Below are 21,326 nucleotides of genomic sequence, written 5' to 3'. Positions count from 1 at the left end.
CCGAAAATGGCTGTGATTAGCATCTGAAACGGACGCGACGGCCATTTAAATGCATTTACATGCATTCAAATTGACTTAATGGGCTGCGTGCCCAACCTTACTGGCACTTCCCCCTTTACCACTGCATTCGCCCATCCAGAAGCAAAACAGACATGCTCCACAAAAGTCCGATTCAGGCGCTCTAGTTCGTGAGAAGGTAAGTGCCGAACATCTGACAGCTTTCGGCTTGAGAATGGTTGGGGGAAAGGGGGCCCCGCTGCCACTCTGCCCGAGATCAGTGGGGGTTCCGCTGCCACTCTGCCTGAGATCAGTAAGGGGGGAGGGGCCTGTGATCGGTCTGGATGGCGAGGCGGTGGGGAGATAAGGGGGTCAGTCATGTTGGGGGGGTGGGGCAATGTCTGTGGGGACCAGGGGAAGGCATTATCCGGCCTGGGAGCAATGTGGCAGGGGAGCCGCATTATATCATTTTGTTTTGCGCATGTGCAGTTGGAGGTGCTGATGGAAGCTGCAAGATTTCGGGCACGTTAATCCACGCCCACACACTTGTGCAGCACGATTTGGAATTGCAGATATTTTTACAGGCAGAGTGCGTATGAGAACGGGTCTAAAAGTCAGATCAGAAACACTCCCAGTTTCAAGTTTGCCCAGACTTAGAATCAAAATGGTCAAATCGGGCCCATTGTCTCTACTCTCAAAAAAACATAAATGGCTTTCCATCTGCCCATGTCAATTTCTCAATCCTCCTATCTGCAGAACCCATCAAATCTTGGCCCTCCATTTCTTTGCAGGCTCATTCAGCCTGTGTTTGTTGACAGACCTTCTGTTGTTGCAACATAACCTCTTAAGCAGTTGCCCTTTTTAATCATTCCATTACATTTTCACATGCAGAGCATTAAACTGATTAGAACCCTGTTCTTCGGAAAACTGTAACCAGACCTTAGCACCTCAGTTGTCCTCTTCCCTCTGTCAAAATCTACTTTGAGCATCAGCGCTATCCTCTCCCACCAATTCTTGGTTCTGATTGTTTTCAACTCTGTACATTGCTATGAGATATTTAATGTTAGGCTGCCATGTCTGAAGTTTAAATTATTTTTTAGAAATCCAATTTGATTGAAAAGTTCAGTGTTGTGCTCTTGACCTGAAATGTAGATTTTCTTCTTCGTTGCTGTTTTTCAATCCAGTGCTAGTATATCCGCAATCTGTATGTTTTTAAAAAGCATATAATCTAAAGACTGTTGTGCCAACACTGTAATCAAAACTACCAGAAGTGGGGGAAAGACGTTAGGGTTGATGTAGTACATCTGTTTACTTTCGTACCTTATCAAGTTATTTTCTCATGACTTGACTTGTTTGTAAGTTCTAAAGGAGAATGTTCCATAAATTGTCTCTTTGTCCCTGTGTGATACCAATTTTTTGCTTAAACACTTATTTCAATTTTTCCAATCCAAGCTTGACTTCTTTAGAGCTTTTCTTGGCAGCCTCTTGAACTTCACTTAAATTCCAACTTTCCAAAACTACATTACACACAATCTTATTCCACCCCAATTCAGACTCTCGTATCATCCCCATCCTTGCTGACCGCAATTTGGTTTTCTGTGCCTCCAAATTGACTTCAAATGCTCATTTCCATTTAAAAATCCCATCATAGCATTGTCAAACCCGGCATCCAATTTCACACCTCATCTTTCAAGTGTAGTTTATTGTCCTTTGGTTCACTGTCAGTTGTATGTTTTTAACCATCACATAGTACTATCTGAATTGCTCTTTTACCCCCTCAGCCTGGTTGGATGTTTCTTCTCTCTCTTCTTTCCCCCCACCCCATGAATTTGTTAAAGCTCATCCTCTTCTAACATAACTGGATGTTTGACTCCTAAGATAAAAGAAAATTACTGTGGATGCTGAAATCTGAAACAAAAACTGACGAAGGCTCATCGAGACTTGAAATGTTAGCTCTGTTCTCTCTCCACAGATGCTGTCAGACTTGCTGAGATTTTCCAATATTTTTTATTTTTGATGTTTGACCCCCTCCACTTTTGATGTGTTTCAGTATACATTTACCTCAGATATTTATGGACACACAAAAAATCTACATACCATAATATAAATACAATATACAATGTAGTGTATTTTGTGCATGTTTGTAATGTTAATATGTTAAACACTTTGTCTCATCTGCTTTTTTTCTCGTGTATGTACGTCTTGTTGCGCAAATATCTTTTTTATATTGACCTTTTGGGGTATCGGAGTTTTCCTCCCCCCGCCATATTCCTCCAAGCTACTTTGCTGTGATCAATCTCTTCCATGTGAAATACAAGTTTAGACTCTTTAAGCTGATATCGAACTTTCAATGAAGTGTAACTTGAGATGTATAAAATTTGTTTGTTTTCTAGCGGCGAGAAGTAAGAAAACAAGAACAGGCAAACAATCCATTTTACATCAAGAGTTCTCCATCTCCTCAGAAGGTAATGTCTTGCGATATTTTTGTCCCTTACTTGGTTGAGGGGATTTGTGGTGAAGAGAGTGCTGCCTTTAAATTCAGACTGGGCACGATATATGTGGCTTGCTCAAGTGTTTGACTTGGCTGACCAGCAAAAAATGTGATGAGAGCTTGTAGATAAAGCAAGAACCTAAGCCACATAGATTGGAAAGCTAAAAGGTTCCTTATTTCATCTCAGCTATATCAGCATTTTGGGATGTCACAGTCTGCATTGCTGTCTTTGAGCTGAAAAGGAGGGTAGAAATCAACCAGGATTTCCAACCCCAATTTCTGTTGATGAGCAGGTAGAAGATGCCCAAATATGGATGTTGGCTATGAACTTGCACTTGCATCTTCGTTAATGACATCCACAATTGCTGCCTGGCCTTCGACATGAAGAAGAGGAACTCTGACAAGTTACTGAGGGTTTGCCAGTGCCCTGTGGTGGCATTCCTCAGCAGGAATTGATGTCTGTAGGAAGAGCGGGTAGAAAATTGGGATGGGGGAGCAGCTGAGATAGTAAACACAAACATTTTGTTTTAGTCTTGTAGAATAATGTTGGGTTTCAAAAGGGGATTGGGCACTTCAGGGAAATTATCTTGCAGCCTATGAGGATCGAGTGGGAAATGAAACTGACTGGATTATTCGGGTTGGACACGATAGGTACTACTTTTCAGCTGTTGGGAATAAATTTGTAATTACAAAGGAGTAAGATACCAACTGTACTTTAATTGTATAATTTGTTCTTGAAGCAGTAATAACTATCTGGGTTAGACTGAGAAATATGTTTCATTTCATGGGCATGTGAAGCTTTGTCAACCAAGATAGGGCGGCACGGTAGCACAGTGGTTAGCACTGCTGCTTCACAGCTCCAGGGACCTGGGTTCGATTCCTGGCATGGGTCACTGTCTGTGTGGAGTTTGCACATTCTCCTCGTGTCTGCGTGGGTTTCCTCCGGGTGCTCCGGTTTCCTCCCACAGTCCAAAGATGTGCGAGTTAGATTGATTGGCCATGCTAAAAATTGCCCCTTAGTGTCCTGAGATGCGTAGGTTAGAGGGATTAGTGGGTAAAAAATCTGTAGGGATATGGTGGTAGGGCCTGGGTGGGATTGTGGTCGGTGCAGACTCGATGGGCCGAATGGCCTCTTTCTGTACTGTAGGGTTTCTATGATTTCTATGATTATGAGAATGATTAATTTAATTGACAGCCACTATTTTGTTTGATTCTAGAATTACCAAGACGCTAGTGGAGTTGATCACATACCTGTGGTGCAAATTGATCTCACAGTACCATTGAGAGTACCAGGTAATTGAGGCAGCTATTGCAGTTCTCCACATTCCAGTTACTGCATGTAGTAAGTATTTGTGATACGTTACACCAATGGTTTTGTAACCCACGTACGTCAACCACACAAAGCCAAAGTGGAAGAATCCCAGTGAAGCTGCTTTCCCTCAAGTCTAATATTCCATAATCGTTAATCATTGAGCCAACATTGCTAATGTGATGCGCTGACTAAATTTATTTACCAGGGAGGAACAGTTATTTTTTCTCTGCCATAAGTACCGTTCTGCACTGTCATGGATGAGTAATAGTGTGAGAACTTGCTGCCACCAAGGAAAAAGTGTGCAAGATTCTTTGGGAGATGGTGGCAGCAGAGAATGAGGGTAATAAATCTTAAGTTGTTCAGCAGAATATTATGTATTATATCTTATTATCAATCATCTATATACTATTTAAGGTTTTTGGAGAAAATGGCTGGCTCCTTCCTAAAGCTATCAAATGGGTGCATTAGCATTGGCAGTTTTCTGATTTGGAAAATTGTGAGCTAATTCCTCACTTTGGGTTTTCTTCAATCTTGATTACAGTTTAGTTCTTTTTGCATGAAGTCTAGCATCACAATCATGCCGAGGTGAGTAATGAATCTGAAATGGCTTAAAAACTTGTCATGATGCAGAAAGATTTGCGCATAGAATGATAGAATCCCTACAGCGCAGGAGGAGGCCATTTGGCCCATCAAGTCTGCACCAACCACAATCCCACCCAGACCCTATTCCCATAACCCCACATATTTATCCTGCTAATCCCCTGATACTAGGGTCAATTTAGCATGGCCAGTCAACCTAACCTGCACGTCTTTGGGCTGTGGGAGGAAACTGGAGCACCTGGAGGAAGCCCACACAGACACGGGGAGAATGTGCAAACTCCACACAGACAGTGACCCGAGGCCAGAATTGAACCCGGGTCCCTAGCGCTGTGAGGCAGCAGTGCTAGCCACTGTGCCACCGTGCCATCCATGCATGAGTAATGGGCCTTAATTGCTAATTTTCTCTAAACATTTATGGCTATGTGTAGTTTGTTCCAATGCAGTAATCTATGTTGTATTGACGTACATAGGAATGCCTTTGTCAGATCAGTATCTTAAACTGGAAGAAGAACGCAGGCAACAGCAGAAACAGGATAGGCAGAAAAAGAAGAAAAAACAAAAGAAAGACAAGAAAGGCAAACGCCGTCATGATTCATTTCATACTGAAAGTGATGAGGACATTGCTCCAGTTCACCATGTTGATATTATCACAGAAGAAATGCCTGAGGTTAGTAATTAAACATTCGCCTTATCCTGTACTACTAAAAGCAAATGAATTAGTGATTGGCAATCCATTTGAGAGATGATGGGGAAAAAAGTTGATGTGTGGATATTAAGTAGGCCTCTAAAGCTCCTGTTGAAAGCATTTTGAATGCCATTAAAAATTCAGACATTATAACCTTGGATGTATCTAATCATACTGTCATGGTTTAAGCAAACTGACAGGGCACATAGGCAACCCATAACCACCATTGATTGCGCTATTAGATATCTGGTGGATCATGTTACTGCAGTCATGAGGAATTATTGCACTGCTCCATCTTTGGATGAGATATTAATCCAAGGCAGCTCCTGTGCAAGTTGATGTGTAAGATCACATTCAACTTTGCAAGAAATTTGTGTTTCAGCCAACTTTGATCCAGCGAGAAATAGAATTTGACCAAAAATGGTCATTTAATCTTGATGGGTGCAGATTGGCTACATTAAGTCACTGCATATCAGAATTTTGTATGAAGTACTTTGACAAATTTCTCTCAAAATTATATACAAGGGCAGGACATTTACTTTCCCTTTCTTCTCCCTTTCGCACGCTCCTGATCTCACTGTTGATCTGGATCTTGCATCGCTTTTGCTTTTTTTGCTTTAGTGTTATCTCTCTCACTCTCTTAGGCTCTCTGGAGTACAATCGCTAGTGCGCTCTTGTATGCATTTGCTCTTGCATCTACTCTCACTTCTCTTCTTTCATCGTCATTTGCATGCACTTGTTGTTTCCTCAGGTTTTATCATTTATGTTTTCTCTCGAAGTTTTGCTCATGTTCTCAATGTGAAATTTGGCAACATTTAAGGAAGCTTTTTGCAATTTCCAAATTGGCTTTTTAAATACCAAAAAAAGTAACATTTTTGCTTAGTCTTAGTTCAAAGTATTATATGTGCAAATCCTGTAGAATGCTATAGAAGTGGTGGATAAAAAACAGTAGGTCCATACTCATCCGGATAAAAGCATTGTTGAAGTTAAATTATTTTTTTCTCTCTACTAATGTACTCCAAAAGTATTCCCATAATTTACATAATTTGTAAATCTTTAGATGGAGAATATTGCCTTAATTCTTGCAGATCCTTCTTTGTTTTATTATAATGGATTTTTTTCACTGTGGATGCCAAATTAACAAAAATAACATTCCACAGTTGTGCCTCGGTTTCTTTTAATTGATAATGCATTCTCTGGCACCATTTTCATCAACAGTTCCTCTTCAGAATCTCTCTCCGTTGAACTTCACTTCTCTTCATTTATCCATCTAATGACTACCTTTAATTTGTGTTATTGTTTTAATATAATATTTAGGTAAACCCCAACGAGTACACTGATTCTTATATTGAAAGAAATGAATAATAGTTGGGTGGGGAGGGAGTGGAATTTGTGAAATATGATCAATGATTTGTACTTTTTAAACACTTGTGCACGCAGTACAATGCTTTCTTCTCTCACGAAATGTAACTCTTAGTGCTGCAGTTTTTTAAAATAAAAAATTTCATACTGAACTTTAACACTGTTCATTGTCTTTGGGTTTTGTTTAGAATGCCTTGCCTAGTGATGATGATGATAAAGATCCAAATGATCCATATAAAGCACTGGATATTGATTTGGATAAGTGAGTATGCGTTTGTTGCTCTTGTCACAAAGTTGAGAAGCTACTTTTTTATTTTGCAGCTGACATTTACAAAAGTCACTTAAAGCAAATTATTACTAGTTCTGGAAAAATGTCCAAGCAATTTCTAAAGTAGTGTCAGCTGTGGCTCAGTTGGTCAACCGTCTTGCTTCAGAGTTAAAGATTTTGGCTTCAAGCCTCGCTCCAGGACTTGAGTACAAAAATCAAGGCTGACAGTCCATTGCTGGTCTTGGGGAGTGCTACAGTGTTGGTGGTGCCACCTTTTGGATGAGGCGTAAAGCTTGGCCACATTTGCTCCTCAGCTGGATGTAAAAGATTCCTTTGCACTAATTTGAAGAGCCGAGAAGTTATCCCTGGTATCCCAGCCAACATTCCTCCCTTAGCAAACACACAGATTATCTGGTCATTATCATATTGCCATTTGTGTACTCTGCTGTGTGAACATCGGCAGCCACATTTCATACTTTGCTGCACTGCAAAAGCACTTAATTGGCCATAAAACAATGTCCGGTAGTCATGTAAGGCTCTGGATAATTCCTGGCTTTTTTAAAAATACATCTGACTACAATGATCATTCCCAAGTACTAGTGCTCGCTATCGTTTAGTTTGCTAGAATAATCATTTTGTGTGTTGACAATGTTTTCTCAGTTTTTGTACATTCTAATAAATAATTTCACCAGGTTTTTTTTGCAGATAATTGGAGTCTTTTCCCTATATTTGTGCATTTTAAAACATAAATGATTGGAATTTGTACTTTAATATATTAAGTTTGGATGCTTTAAGAAAAGGTATAATTTAGGTCTATTCCTCGTATTTTTTGAATGTCTTCTGCCCGTCTTTAGATCTAGTTCTCTCTTTCTCTTCCTTTCTTTGCTACCTTATCACGTTTAATAGAATTTTGACTGGCAATGGTTACCTCCTGGAGCTGACTGACTGACTGACTGGCTTTCGTTAACTAAGTCACATGAGCTAACTCAATTTTCGTTTCCTCTTCCTTCTCCCCCCCCCCCCCCCTTCTTCCCCCCCCCCCCCCCCCCCCCCCCCCCCGCCGCCCCCCCCCCCCCCCCCCCCCCCCCCCCCCGCCGCCGCCGCCACGACGTGCTGAACCCGTGCACTGCATCTCCCTCAGTTACCCAGTCATGATCAATTGGAACATTGCAAAGCACACACAGTATGAAGCGGCATATGTCATATTGAATGAATTACTGTAATTTTGAACAGGAATAAGGTTAACCTGTACACACACAGGATTTGACTCACACTAAACTTCCACACTGCCTGACAACCTACTATCTTCATATAAATTCAGAGTTGTTGTAATATTACATCACTGGGCATAAACTCCATGAAAGCTATTGATTCCAAATGGAACTGCAATAGTCACAAAATTCATCATGCTAACACAATTTTTCAGTGTTTAGTGAATTTTATCATTGCTCCAAAATTAATATCACTAATCTCTGGCTGTTTAATTAGTTCTGTGACTCTTTCTCTTTTTCTCTCCTTCCACACTTAACATGCCACTCCATTTTTTTTCCTGTCCTCCTTTCTTTTCTGTCTGTCTTTCTTTCTGCTGCTCGCACAACCATCATCTTTGTGTCCCAACAAAAGTCTAAATCCAATGAAAAAAGGAAGGTATGTAAAGTGTAATGTTTTGTTTTTAAAATTTCTTGTGGTCTTTTATACATTTGACTTGGAGATGGGTCTGTGTGTTTTGAAAGGGTTTAAACCTTTGATATCTACCCAGTAATTTACACTTTGTATATAAACATGGCCTGATGTCAAAGCTAGATATTGACAGATATATTTCATGCAATTTAGTACTTTGTATTCAAATTCACAATTTCTGTCATCAAAGGGTTAAACTCTGTCATGTGCCATACGGTCACTGGTGTTCAGTAAAACTTGCATCAGTGAATTACATTAGAAAACTGTGGAAAGGTTGAAATTCTGCTTTTAATGAGTCTCCCAATATCACAACATAGGCAGCGTATTGTGATTATATCCATCCATCAACCCCAAGTCATTACTTGCCTTACAGTTGTGGTTGGGATACTTGATAAAGGCAGTTCTTTGTGAAATTGGTATGATAATTCCAAGTATATTTCTCAAATACAGACTTGTTTGAGAAGTTTGGTAAACTTTCCTTTCGTTCCTGACATTCCGACTTCGAAATTTACAAATGCTTTGCACAGTTTGTGTTTGATTGTGTGCATTAACTAGTTGCCTGTTGCTTTCTGATCTTAACCAGCTTTTTCATGTTCTGAAGTTTCTCATGAAAACTGGCCGTTCATTACAATCGCGGTCGGTTATTTTAAGTGCTCTATGCCTTCCCATTATCCTCTAAGCTTTCTTATAACTATACCCAGAAGCACCGATTTTCCATTTTACGATTGATCGGTGATTCAAATTGAGAAAATCTATTTTTAATTTGCCTGATTTCCATATTTTGGATTGGTCTTCGAAATAGAGAGGTAGAAATCTGAGTTGGCTATCTCAATCTCGCTGTCAAAATGACCTACTTGTGGTCAGACTAGATCCAGTAACATGTTTTCAGCAGGTTCAAGATTTCTTCCAAATGTGGATATGCTGAGAACTGTGTATCAAACTGTCTTGCGAGTGTTACCTAGGATTTTCCGAGTTGATTTTCTCATCTCAATCCACCTGGGTTGTTCTGTGAATGACTTGTAGAAGTGTTTTTTTTTTAATGTGCTGGTTTGATGAAGCTAAAATTATGGAGAAGTGAATGGAATCCAAAACTTTTATATCTCATCATTTTATTAAACCTAAGAGCCACTTAATAGTACAGTTTTATTTCTGTGCTGTTTTAAAGGCCTTTGGCAGATAATGAAAAACTGCCTGTGAGGACACACCGAGCAACTGAAAAGAAATCGCCAGAAGTTGAAGCTGCTCCAGTGGAGGATAAAAGCAAAAAACCTTCTAAGAAGGCAAAGAAAGACAAAGACAAAAAGAAAGATAAAGAGAAAAGGGTAAGCTAAAGTATTTTGAATCTTCGATAGTTTATGGAACCGTGTTGCCCCCTGGTGCTGTTTAGGTAGCTTAATTTAGAACAATGCAGACTATTTTACTGCAGTGATGTTTATATGATGGATAAATATGGTCTAAATATTAGATGGCATTTTGCATGGCAATGTCTGCTTGCCAAATAACCTCTAAATCTTGTGGATCTATTTCTGATCCAGCCTTGACTATTTGGTGCAAATATGGCAGTAAAATACCTTAAACTAGTTCTAACTGCATGCAAAACTAAAACATTTATAATTGCGATGAGCAGTCCATTTGATTCTCAATGGCTGGAATAGTTATTTACCAAATTATATTGATGTGGTGGGATGTTATTTTGAAGTTGAAGTTCAGGCGCATGTTTCGAGGAGAGCAGTTGGGAAGAGCTTTATTCAGCCTGTTAATGACCTGAAAATTTTTATTTGGTGAATTAGTAACGTAAAACGGTCAACAAAATACTTTTTTATGTTCCAACATGAAATTGTTACATTTATTGTACAATATAGCTATTTACTGAAGACAGGATGAATAATTTCAACAACAATTATAGATCTTGAACATGTAAATTAATTTTGGTTTCAGCGCGTATTTTTAATTGCTTGTGCTATAGTAATCAACTAAGCTTAAAGCATAAGATGCAGTGACATGCTTTTAAAATCATCAATATTCTTTTTCATCTTGACCACGTTGGAGAATTGATTATTGTTGATGATGAATGTTGTCATTTTTAGAATAATAATATTCCACTCTTAGTTTTTAACAGTGGCCTAATTTTTACTCCTTTTAATACCTTGTGTTTTAGGAATGTTTTCTTCGTGCTCGCTGTTTCACTTCACAAAAACTTAGTGCATCTCTCGCTTTCCTTGTTGCTTTGGTGAAAGTTGTATCGGGGAAATGTTTATTTTTTGCTATTAACCATCCCCATTGCCATTCAGCAGTATTACTGTATACTAATATTACAGTATTACTACTGCTGAATCTCCCAGAATCAATATCCTGTGGGCTGCCATTGATCAGAAACTTAACTGGACCAGCCACATCAATACTGTGGCTATGAGAGCTGGTCAGAGGCTGGAAACTCCGTGGCGAGTAACTCTTCCCCCACCACCCGACTCCAAAGCCTGTGCACCATCTTCATGGCACAAATCAGGAATGTGATGAAATACTCTCCACATGAGTGCGGCATGGTAGCGCAGTGGTTAGCACTGCTGCTTCACAGCTCCAGGGTCCCGGGTTCGATTCCCGGCTCGGGTCACTGTCTGTGTGGAGTTTGCACGTTCTCCTCGTGTCTGCGTGGGTTTCCTCTGGGCCAGGTTAAAAATTGCCCCTTAGAATCCTAAAAAAAAAATGCGTAGGTTAGAGGGATTAGGGGGTAAATATGTGGGTGTAGGGCCTGGGTGGGATTGTGGTCGGTGCAGACTCGATGGGCCGAATGGCCTCCTTCTGCACTGTAGGGTTTCTATGATTCTATGTCTGGATGAATGCAGCTCCAGAAGCCTAACAGCATCCAAGACAAAGGAGTCTGTTTGATTTGCACCCCATCCACTATCTTAAACATTCACTCTCTCCAACACCAGTGCACAGTGCCAGTAGTGTGTACCATATACAAGATGCACTGCAGCGACTTGTCAAAGCCGCCTCAGGCAGCACCCTCCAAGCCCGCAAACTCGACCACCTTGAAGGACAGGACAGCAGACTTCGCATGACACGATCACCCGCAAGTTCTCCACCAATTCATGCACCATCCTGACCTGGAACTATTATCTCTATTCCTCCACTATAGTTGGGTCAAACACCTGGAACTCCCACCCTGATAGCACTGTGGGTGTACCAATACCAGATGGACTGCAGCAGCTCAAGAAGGCAGCTCATTACCACCTTCATAATTAGGAATGGACAACAATTGCTGGCCTTGCCAGCAATGCCCACATACCATGAAAGAGAAAATTATTGGAAGCACATTTAATTTTCTAAGTGCTGCGATTTGAAATAACAATCTTTGTCATACCCTGGTGAATTGCAAGTTAGTTTTAGATTTAAAAAAAATAAATGAATAGAATATATTTTCCATCTGGAAGTCACCAATTCATGTTGAGTCTACTTCTATTGATTAATTACTTGTGTTTGATTCTGTATTGTGTGACTTTCCAATTCAAAAAGCAGCAGGCAAAATGGACCAGACTGTTCACTGAGTAAGAGCGCACTTGTTAATAAGTTGGAATCATGTTGGCACCCCTTGCCTACTGGCTGGGGAGAATTCAGTTATATTCTTTTTAAATGTGATTGCTTTGTGTTTCTGCTATCTGTTATCTTGGTACAGAAAAGTAAAGAGAAAGTTAGCAAAAAGCCTAAGAAGTCTCCTGAAAATGCAGAGAATGAACATACTGCACCAGAGGAAGAAATTGTTACACCTACGTCCAAAGAAGAAGAAAATGCAAAGTCCACAGGAGAGGTCCGTACTGCGCTGTTTAAAAAAAAAACCTCTTTTAAAATTTTATGAAGTAAATTGTTGGTTTCCCTTCGTTATTGAAGATGGCCCCTTCTCGCATGCACAGAGTCATCTATTGTGCATTCTAATGTGGAGCCCCGTTTGCAGACCTGCATGGCTTTCCACAGTGTGGGCAAGGATGAATTGTCTAATTTTTGTTGGAATTACCCAATCTTTCTTGCTTGCCTTTTGTCCTTTGCTGTTTCTTCTTTTTGTTTCACCCACAGTATGGGTTAAAACTTAGAGTGCATTTCGGAATTGCCTAAAGGCTTAGTGCTGCTTTCTGCATGACACCACTTTGGCCAGTCAGTTGACTTGTCAACCAATCAGCACCCCTTTTCTCCTGTAGTATAAATTATTGTAATAATTTGCAATTTAGCATTTTTACATTTGCCCTGATGACTGCAAGTCTCCCTTTTCAGCAAAAGACTATTGACTAAACGTAATCTTTATTGGCACCTTGTACTTTAAACCACAAAACAGAACATTCCCCTTTTTCCTTTAGCACAACCAAAAATATACTTCTCAGATATACTTTACACTGTACTTTAAATAGATCTTCCGTTCTCCCAGTCTAAGGTGATTCTCAGCCTGAAAACTTTTATTGTCAGGACTGTCTTTCACAGTGAGGTTTTTTGCCCCAAAATCTTTTCTCTAGTGCAAGCAAGGTGAATCTTCCAGCTTCATTTCAATGCCTCATGAATTCAGTCTTTTCAATCCAAGCATGAGCTCCCATCCGTATTCCTGCAGGGCAAACCACGGCATCTTGCTGCCTAGTGGGAGTGCAGCCAAGGTTTACCAGGCCAATTCCTGGGATGGCAGGTCTGTCAATATGAGGAGAGACCAAGTTGGTTAGGATTGTATTCATTGGAATTTTAGAGAGAGTGAGGGGATCTCATAGAAACGTATAAAATTCTAACAAGGTGAGACAGGGCAGATTCAGAAAGAATATTCCCAATGGTGGTCGAGTCCAGAACTAGGGGTCATAGTTTGCGATAAGGGGTAAACCTTTTAGGACTGAGGTGAGAAGAAATTTCTTCCCCCAGGGACTGGTGAATCTGAGGAATTCACTACCACAGAGTAGTTGAGGCCAAAACGTTGTGCAATTTCAAGAAGAAATTAGATATAACTCTTGGGGCGATATGAGGGGAAGGCAGGATAAGGTAATTGATTTTGATAATCAGCCATGATCAAAACGAATGGAGGAGCAGGCTTGAAAGGCTGACTGGCCTAGTCCTCCTATTTTCTATGTTTCTATAGCTGTTATGTAAGTGGTCAGTCACTATAGTGGAGAGGATATGGAGTCAGAATTCAGCTCTGGTCTAATAGCATGCCAAAGCTGCACACAATCTGTTTCAACCAGAAAAGGTGACTTATGGAAGGCATATAATCGGTGATGAAGGTAAGGAGTTTGTGGTAGAGACAAAGACCATAGTTTTGGTCCATAGACCAATGTTTAGCTAAGTGAAATTATTAGACTGGAAGAGAAGTCTCTCAAAAAGAGGTGCATGATGGTAATGGAAAGTGAAAGCTTCAGCATACAAGTGGACGCTGATCTCATGTTTGCCAATGACTTCAAGAGGAAGCGTGTGCATGAGGAAGAGAGAAGATCAGTTTTGATCCTTGGGCTATTGCGGAGGTAATGCAATAAGGATCGAGGAAAGGAAGGTTGAAACCATTACTGGAAATGCTGATTGGATAGTAAAGTAAAACTAAGGAAAGAAAATCTCACCTGAGCTAGACAGTGTAAGAGAGACGCTGGAGTAAGATGGAGTAGTCAACCTAGTCAAAGGTTGGAAAAGCCTTTGCACCCACAGTGGCAGCAGTTAATTTGTGAATTTGATTAGGTTGCCTGTGCTCTGGCAATGACGACAACCTGATGCAAAAGGTCCAAACAGGGATTTGCATCAATGTCCCTCACTATATTTGTGTTTTTTATTCTCCTCATCTTTGTATAATTTTTACTCCATGTCCTATAATCCAAAATGTTGATTATAATCTTGCTGGTATTTTTGTTTTTGTTTTTCGTGTTCAGGCATCAGATCTGGACTTCTGGCTATCTAATGCTCCAGCACAAAGCAAACCAGAGGTTGGTATACTTGGAGATCCATTCACTAATTAATCAGCTACTTATTTTAGATCGTGCTCCGTGAGCTGAATAGTTTGTAAAGGATTCCATGCAGTGTACAAACAACTTCTCAAAAAGCTAGCCATTTTTTTTAATTTATAGAGGTTTGCAGAAGCAAAATAGTCTGGTGTTTATTTATTACACAATGTTTGAAGTTCTTGAGAGAACAAAATGAAAATTTACTGATGATGCCAACTGCAGCCAGTATAAATTGTAATGTGAAAAACTGCAGAAGAACATGAGCAGAATGGGCAGCTCAGTGGCAGGCACGATTCAAAGTAGAAACATATTAAGTAATTACATTTTGGAAATGGGAATAGAGCAAGGAAATTCACTTTAAATTGTTAAGATTTTAAATGAAGTGAGGGAATAAAGGAACCTTAATGGATCTGTAAAACAGTCAGCCTCAGTAAGTAAGGCTATAAAGGGGAACAATAATTTACTGTAATGTTAGAAATGAGGGGTTAAGACTTGGCGATTATTTTCCACTAGAACTGGTTGGTTCAGAGCAACTGAGTAGAGGTATTCATATTTCTGGATCTTTGATATATTAAGTAATGTTGGAATGTTTCCACTGTCCACCAAGGAACAAGGATATAAATGTTAAGATAACAGCAAAAAACCATTGAAGAGAAGGTTAAAAGTATTTCTCCACATCAACAATAGTAGGAATCTGCAATAAAACAGGAAGGCAGAATTCATAAATTCCTGAGAAAATGAATCAAAATTTCTTGAAAAATTATGAAAGGAAATGGGCATCAGCCTGTATCTTAATATAGAATCCCTACAGTGCAGGAGGAGGCCATTTGGCCCATTGAGTCTGCACCGCACACAATCCCACCCAGGGCCTAAGCTCATAACCCCTCATATTTACCCTGCTAATCCCCCTGACACTAAGGTGCAATTTAGCATGGCTAATCAACCTAACCCACACATCTTTGGACTGTGGGAGGAAACCGGAGCACCCGGAGGAAGCCCACAGGGAGAACGTGCAAACTCCACACAGACAGTGACCCGAGGCCGGGATTGAACCTGGGTCCCTGGCTCTGAGAGGCAGCAGTGCTAACCACTGTGCCACCGTGCCGCTCTCTTTTAAGGGGAGGAACAGGACAGGGGCAGGGTCTTGATGGATCTGTTTCTGAGCTACAATGTTCTGACAAACCCTTCCGAATACAGATTGTAGGAATGACCATTTAGCTATCACTTCTATTTTTTGAAATAAAAGTTGAAGTGATACTTTTGAATAGTGGATATATTTGTATAATGAACGAAAAATATAGCCAAGAGTTTTACTACCAGTATTTTGGAGAAGCTTGTTAGCCTTTGCCGATTGATCTATACTGAAGGATTTGTGTCAGAATTGATTCTCATAGTGATTTCCTTGTGCTCCTTAAATTGTGTGTCTGCATGCAAGTGGAGAATTCATACTCTGGAATTAATACTTCTGGCATATCATTCAGTATGTATTAGTTATGGTACTGAACTAGTTGAGAGTTGTGAAATTGAATTCAATAAATCTAACAGTCATTCTAATGTCAGGAAAATAAAGACCATGGCAGCTGTCTGGTTGTGGCAACAACCCAAATAATTTAATTCTGTCCTTCAAGGAAAGGAACCTGGTAAGCAATATTAGGACATCCACAGATAGGCAAGAGATGTAGCTTTGCAGGTATCTCCCAAAGTCTGAGAGCACATATGTCGGTACAGTGCTGGCATTAATTATATAGTGCTATTGGGAGGTGGTTTGCAGTTGTACCAGTTGATTTTCAGTAAGAACTGAAATCGGGTCAAGAAAATTATTGTAACGTGGATGGTGTTCAGCAGTTGAGCAATTTGGTTTTTTTCTTGCAGCCAGAACCACTTAGGAATGAAGTGGCTTCTGAACCAGCGGCTTCTGAACCAGAAGAGGCATTAAAAGAAAATGATAAGGAAGAGGATGCAGTAAGTTCCTATTCGACTTGAGACTGATTTGACAACTAGCTGTTGCCTTAAGTAAACGAAAGCACAAGTAGCAAGTGTAGCATAAAAAGAAAAGTTTGAGAGCACAATTTCCATGAGGGAATTCTACACTCTTGTGTCACTACTTATTCAAGTATGTATATTGTGCTGCAGTAAGTTAAATATTTCAGTTTATCAAACTTGGTTAACAGCCACCCTGGGATCCTTTCTGATAATGTTGAGATTTGTCATTCTGTCCTTGAGGGTTATTTAAGTGAGAATTATTGTCTTTCACATGACTGGGGGTGGCATTCTGTTCTGTGGTTTTGTTCTTTTGAAAATCATTGCTTGGAAATAGTTGTTGCTGAAAGCATAAACTCTTCTTCATTATTAAATAACTTAAAGTATTATAGCATGATTAGAATTTAGTGCGCATGCAATATTAACTTCAGTGTAACCCTTGGGTTGCTATGAACTTAGTTTTCCAAGATGTGGAGATGCTGGCATTGGACTGGGGTGGGCAAGCCAAGAAGTCTCACAATACCAGGTTAAAGTCCAACAGGTTTATTTGGGATCGCGAGCTTTAAAGCTCGTTGTCTAAAGCTTTAAAGGTAGCTTTTTCAAAAATTAAGTACCATGAAGTATGAATTATTGGAGATAACTTGCAAATACATACATGTCTGTCATGTACGGCACCCTAGCTTTATGTAAAAGATGGAGGTAAATACAGTCCTAACCATATGATCAGCTCGATAGTCAATATCTTTTCCCAAAGGTAGGGGAGTCTAAAACTAGAGGGTATAGGTTTAAGGTGAGAGGGGAGAGATACAAAAGGATCCAGAGGGGCAATTTTTTCATACAGAGGGCGGTGAATGTCTGGAACAAGCTGCCAGGGTAGTAGTAGAGGCGGGTACAATTTTGTCTTTGAAAAATCGTTTGGACAGTTGCATGAGGGAGATGGCTATCAAGGGATATGGGCCAAACATGAGCAATTGGGACTAGCTTAGTCGTTTAAAGGAAAAAAGGACGGCATGCACAAGTTGGGCCTGTTTCCATGCTGTAAACCTCTATGACTCTAACCAATGTTCCCTCAAACGTACCTTTGCTGTGTGCGGCCCTGTCAATTGCACTGCTTTAGTCCCTTTAAGATTGTTGCATGTGTGCACATCTTAAATGGACTATTTGTAGCCTGTTTGTTCCCAGTACAGCACATGCTGAGCGGCCACACAGCAACACAGTTTAGAAGCTGTCCATGTTTGTTGGGTAATTAAACAAGAGCAAACTGCTTGCACTTGTGAAGAAAAAACATCGCTAGGTGCTTTCTGGAGGTTTGCCCAGAAAATGAATGCTGAAATCAAAGGAGGTGGTAATAGCAGTGACTGAAGGTTTAATTTAGAATGGTGTCAACAATGGGTTCCAAGTCAGACTTTTCATGTGCATTGTGATTGTCACTTTTGTACAATATACCTGAGTCTTGTTGCTTGCTAAGCATGGAGCCTATATTAAGATTTCCTGATTGCTGTTCCACGGGGCGGCACGGTAGCACTGTAGTTAGCACTGCTGCTTGACAGCTCCAGGGTCCCGGATTCGATTCCCGGCTCGGGTCACTGTCTGTGTGGAGTTTGCACATTCTCCTCGTGTCTGCGTGGGTTTCCTCCGGGTGCTCCGGTTTCCTCCCACAGTCCAAAGATGTGCCGGTTAGGTTGATTGGCCAGGTTAAAAATTGCCCCTTAGAGTCCTGAGATGTGTAGATTAGAGGGATTAGCAGGTAAATATGTGGGGGTAGGGCCTGGGTGGGATTGTGGTCGGTGCAGACTCGATGGGCCGAATGGCCTCCTTCTGCACTGTAGGGTTTCTATGATGATTCTATGATTCTGCTTTAGAAATCATCAAAGCACAAGAAGAAGAAACATAAGAAAGATAAGACAAAAGAAGAAAAGAAATCAAAGAAAAAGAAACACCACAGCGACGAAGGGGCTCCAGAATCTGTTCAGAATGGTAGCTTGGATGAAGAGCCCTTACCGGTATGTAAATCTGTGCACTATTAGCAGGTTCTGAGGTTCAGGATGATGGTGGTCCTTTTACACGGAGGTATCAAAATAAATATTGTAGACATTCATGTTGTGTTTTTGTTGCTACTCCCATGCTGTGAAGTTCTGTGGTACTCCTTTTCTGTAAGGGAATGAGATAAATAGAAAACAGTTCTCAAGATATTTAATTTGCTGACCGTAGTGAGTAACAATGGAATTATCAAGCAAAATTGTAATAAATATTACAAGTCATCTTCAGGTTCATAAACTATTTTTTTTAAGCTAACCCCTCTTTCCTGCCCATTGCGTCTGTCTAGCATACAGTTGAGGGAGTTGTGGTGATTGGCCATGCTAAAATTGCCCCTTAGTGTCCTGAGATGCGTAGATTAGAGGGATTAGCGGGTAAAATATTTAGGGATATGGGGGTAGGGCCTGGGTGGGATTGTGGTTGGTGCAGACTCGATGGGCCGAATGGCCTCTCTCTGTACTGTAGGGTTTCTATGATTCTATGAACTCATTTACTGGCCTACTAGTGATTTTTCAACCTATTTAATGCCTGAATTGTGGAGCATGTGAAAGAACAGACAGTAGTTGCCTGTTTAATTCTAGCAAACCTAACCCAAGGGAAAGAGAAATTGGCTGGAATTTTACCGCCTTGCCCGCCCTGAAATCTCCATTGGACTCGGGCGGGATTTTCGATCTCACCCGAGTGAGGTTGTGAAATCCTGCCCAATGTCTTTGTATTGAGCCACTATTACAATCTTCAACTGAAGTCTGATCTGTACTATGTATAGCAACCAGGTTTCAAACATACATTACTTAGTCGAAGGTTTTGTTCTGAGTTTGCGTTGAAATTGGGCAGTTTTGTATAATTCCCAGAAAGTATTTTTTTGAAAACACAATATACTACAGATGTTGGGAATCTGAAATAAAAGCAAAATGCTGGAAACTTACTCAGCAAGTCAGGAATTATCTGTGCAGAGATATTGTTTCAAGTCGATGACCTTTTTGCCAGAACTAGAAAAGCGTTAAAGATACTTTTCTAGTATCTTTTAAACAAGAATGGGGGTTGGGGAGGTAAAAATAACAAAAGAAAAGATATGATAGGGTGGAAAGCAGGAGAATAAATGACAAAAAGGTGCAAGGCAAAATGAGTTGATATAGAAACCAAGTACGGGTCCAGAAGAAGCCTAAACAGAAAAAAGTAAAAGTTTATTTATTAGTCACAAGTAAGGCTTACATTAACACTGCAATGAAGTTACTGTGAAATTCCCCTAGTTGCCACATTCTGGCGCCTGTTCGGGTCAATGCACCTAACCAGCGCATCTTTCATACATGGGAGGAAATCGGAACACCCGGAGGAAACCCACGCAGACATGGGGAGAATGTGCAAACTCCACACAGACAGTGACCCAAGCCAGGACTCGAACCCGGGTCCCTGGTGCTGTGAGGCAGCAGTGCTAACCACTATGCCACTGTGCCACTATGCCGCCTCCTATACAAATAGCAGACTCAGTATTGACTAATAGCTGGATTGCTATACTTTAGAAAAGTGCAGATGTAAGGTGATTAAGTTGAGATGTATAAAATAATGAATGGTCTAGATTGTGCATATGCAGGCTTATTATTTCAACAGGGGTCAGTCAAGCTGATGAATTCTGTAAGTCTTTTATATAAGACAGAATTATGTTGGATATTAGGCTGTTCTCCAGAACAGCGCAGTAAGTTGCCAGTTTATGCCAAAAATTATGGCAGAAATGGGCCGGCGCGGTAGCACAGTGGTTAGCACTGCTGTTTCACAGCGCCAGGGACCCGGGTTCGATTCCCGGGTCACTGTCTGTGTGGAGTTTGCACGTTCTCCCCATGCCTACGTAGGTTTCCTCCGGGTGCTCCGGTTTCCTCCCACATTCTGGGACTGTGGCGACGGAGGGAATTTCACAGTAACTTCATTGCAGTGTTAATGTAAGCCTTGCTTTTGTGACTAAGAAATAAGTAAACTTATAAACTTATTGTGTTCCTACAAGCGAGAGAATGGGCTGTGTTTGGTTGGGGTGGGCTAGGTATCCTATGATGTGAAACTGTCTGTGATTCAATCGTACTTCGATTGCCTGAGGAAGGTGGAGAGGAATTTTGCTGTTTCTCTCCTCCACCAAATCACACTGCCCCCAAATTGGCCTGTGTTTTCTCGCCCATTCCCAGAGGTTGCAGAAGTCCAATTATAACTGTGTTAAACAGGCTGATAGACGGATGGCTGTTTACCTGCCTGTCATTTTTGTATGTTCCACTGATGTTCTTAATATTTTGCAGCCGATGTCCAGCTACTGCCTTCTAGCAGAAAATTCTTATGTTAAAATGGTGAGTGCCATAATATTTGAGTCTATATTGTTCTACAAGTTGCATTTTATGTGAAGCAGTACATACTTTGAAGTAGCTCCAGAATAATATTTCTTCAGTCTTCCCTGCCTTGCTTCATCCGTCCACATGCTTGCACCTTCCTGCAGGTGGGGAAACGATGTAGTTTAGGTTGTGGCCTGTTTTGCGCATCCGCAGTCGGATATCATTCCTTTGCTGCTAGCAGATTATTTTTCTTTAATTGCACATGATCCTATTATCTTTCAGAGTTCTTTATGATTGGTGTACGAGCATGGCAGGGAAAGGGGCTGTGACTGAACTGCATTGCTTGAGGAAACAGGCCCTTAGTCAGTCACTCCTCTGACCTATTTTCCCTGAGCCACAGCACGCTTTTCCAATCATTGTTCCAAGATATTTATTCAAGGAAATGAATGGTTTTGAAAGGGAGCTCTGTACATTATTAGTCTTGATGTGGAGATGCCGGCGTTGGACTGGGGTAAACACAGTAAGAAGTTTAACAACACCAGGTTAAAGTCCAACAGGTTTATTTGGTAGCAAAAGCCACACAAGCTTTCGAGGCTCTGAGCCCCTTCTTCAGGTGAGTGGGAATTCTGTTCACAAACAGAACTTATAAAGACA

The 21,326-nt window shown here is 40.7% G+C and overlaps 2 protein-coding genes across 5 annotated transcripts in view; both read left to right on the top strand.

The window, feature by feature from the left end:
• The window catches only part of plekhj1 (pleckstrin homology domain containing, family J member 1), a 423,983-nt gene that overhangs the window by 380,843 nt on the left and 21,814 nt on the right, over nucleotides 1–21,326 (top strand). The window lies entirely within an intron of this gene.
• ap3d1 (adaptor related protein complex 3 subunit delta 1) overlaps nucleotides 1–21,326 on the top strand; it is a 95,568-nt gene that overhangs the window by 55,786 nt on the left and 18,456 nt on the right. The window contains exons 18-28 of one of the 4 annotated variants that reach the window (XM_078198355.1): nucleotides 2,391–2,462; nucleotides 3,706–3,781; nucleotides 4,871–5,067; nucleotides 6,636–6,709; nucleotides 8,339–8,362; nucleotides 9,561–9,717; nucleotides 12,072–12,203; nucleotides 14,275–14,328; nucleotides 16,219–16,308; nucleotides 18,189–18,329; nucleotides 20,643–20,690. In XM_078198355.1, the coding sequence (XP_078054481.1) occupies nucleotides 2,391–2,462; nucleotides 3,706–3,781; nucleotides 4,871–5,067; nucleotides 6,636–6,709; nucleotides 8,339–8,362; nucleotides 9,561–9,717; nucleotides 12,072–12,203; nucleotides 14,275–14,328; nucleotides 16,219–16,308; nucleotides 18,189–18,329; nucleotides 20,643–20,690 (1,065 nt within the window). The remainder of the gene's footprint in view (nucleotides 1–2,390; nucleotides 2,463–3,705; nucleotides 3,782–4,870; nucleotides 5,068–6,635; nucleotides 6,710–8,338; nucleotides 8,363–9,560; nucleotides 9,718–12,071; nucleotides 12,204–14,274; nucleotides 14,329–16,218; nucleotides 16,309–18,188; nucleotides 18,330–20,642; nucleotides 20,691–21,326) is intronic. The other 3 variants (XM_078198356.1, XM_078198358.1, XM_078198359.1) reach the window with 3 other exon arrangements.

The sequence above is a fragment of the Mustelus asterias genome, chromosome 26, assembly GCF_964213995.1.
Source record: "Mustelus asterias chromosome 26, sMusAst1.hap1.1, whole genome shotgun sequence".
In the NCBI taxonomy this organism is placed as follows: Eukaryota; Metazoa; Chordata; class Chondrichthyes; order Carcharhiniformes; family Triakidae; genus Mustelus; species Mustelus asterias.
The sequence above is the reverse complement of the archived record's forward strand: the minus strand, read 5'-3'. Positions and strand labels throughout refer to the sequence as shown.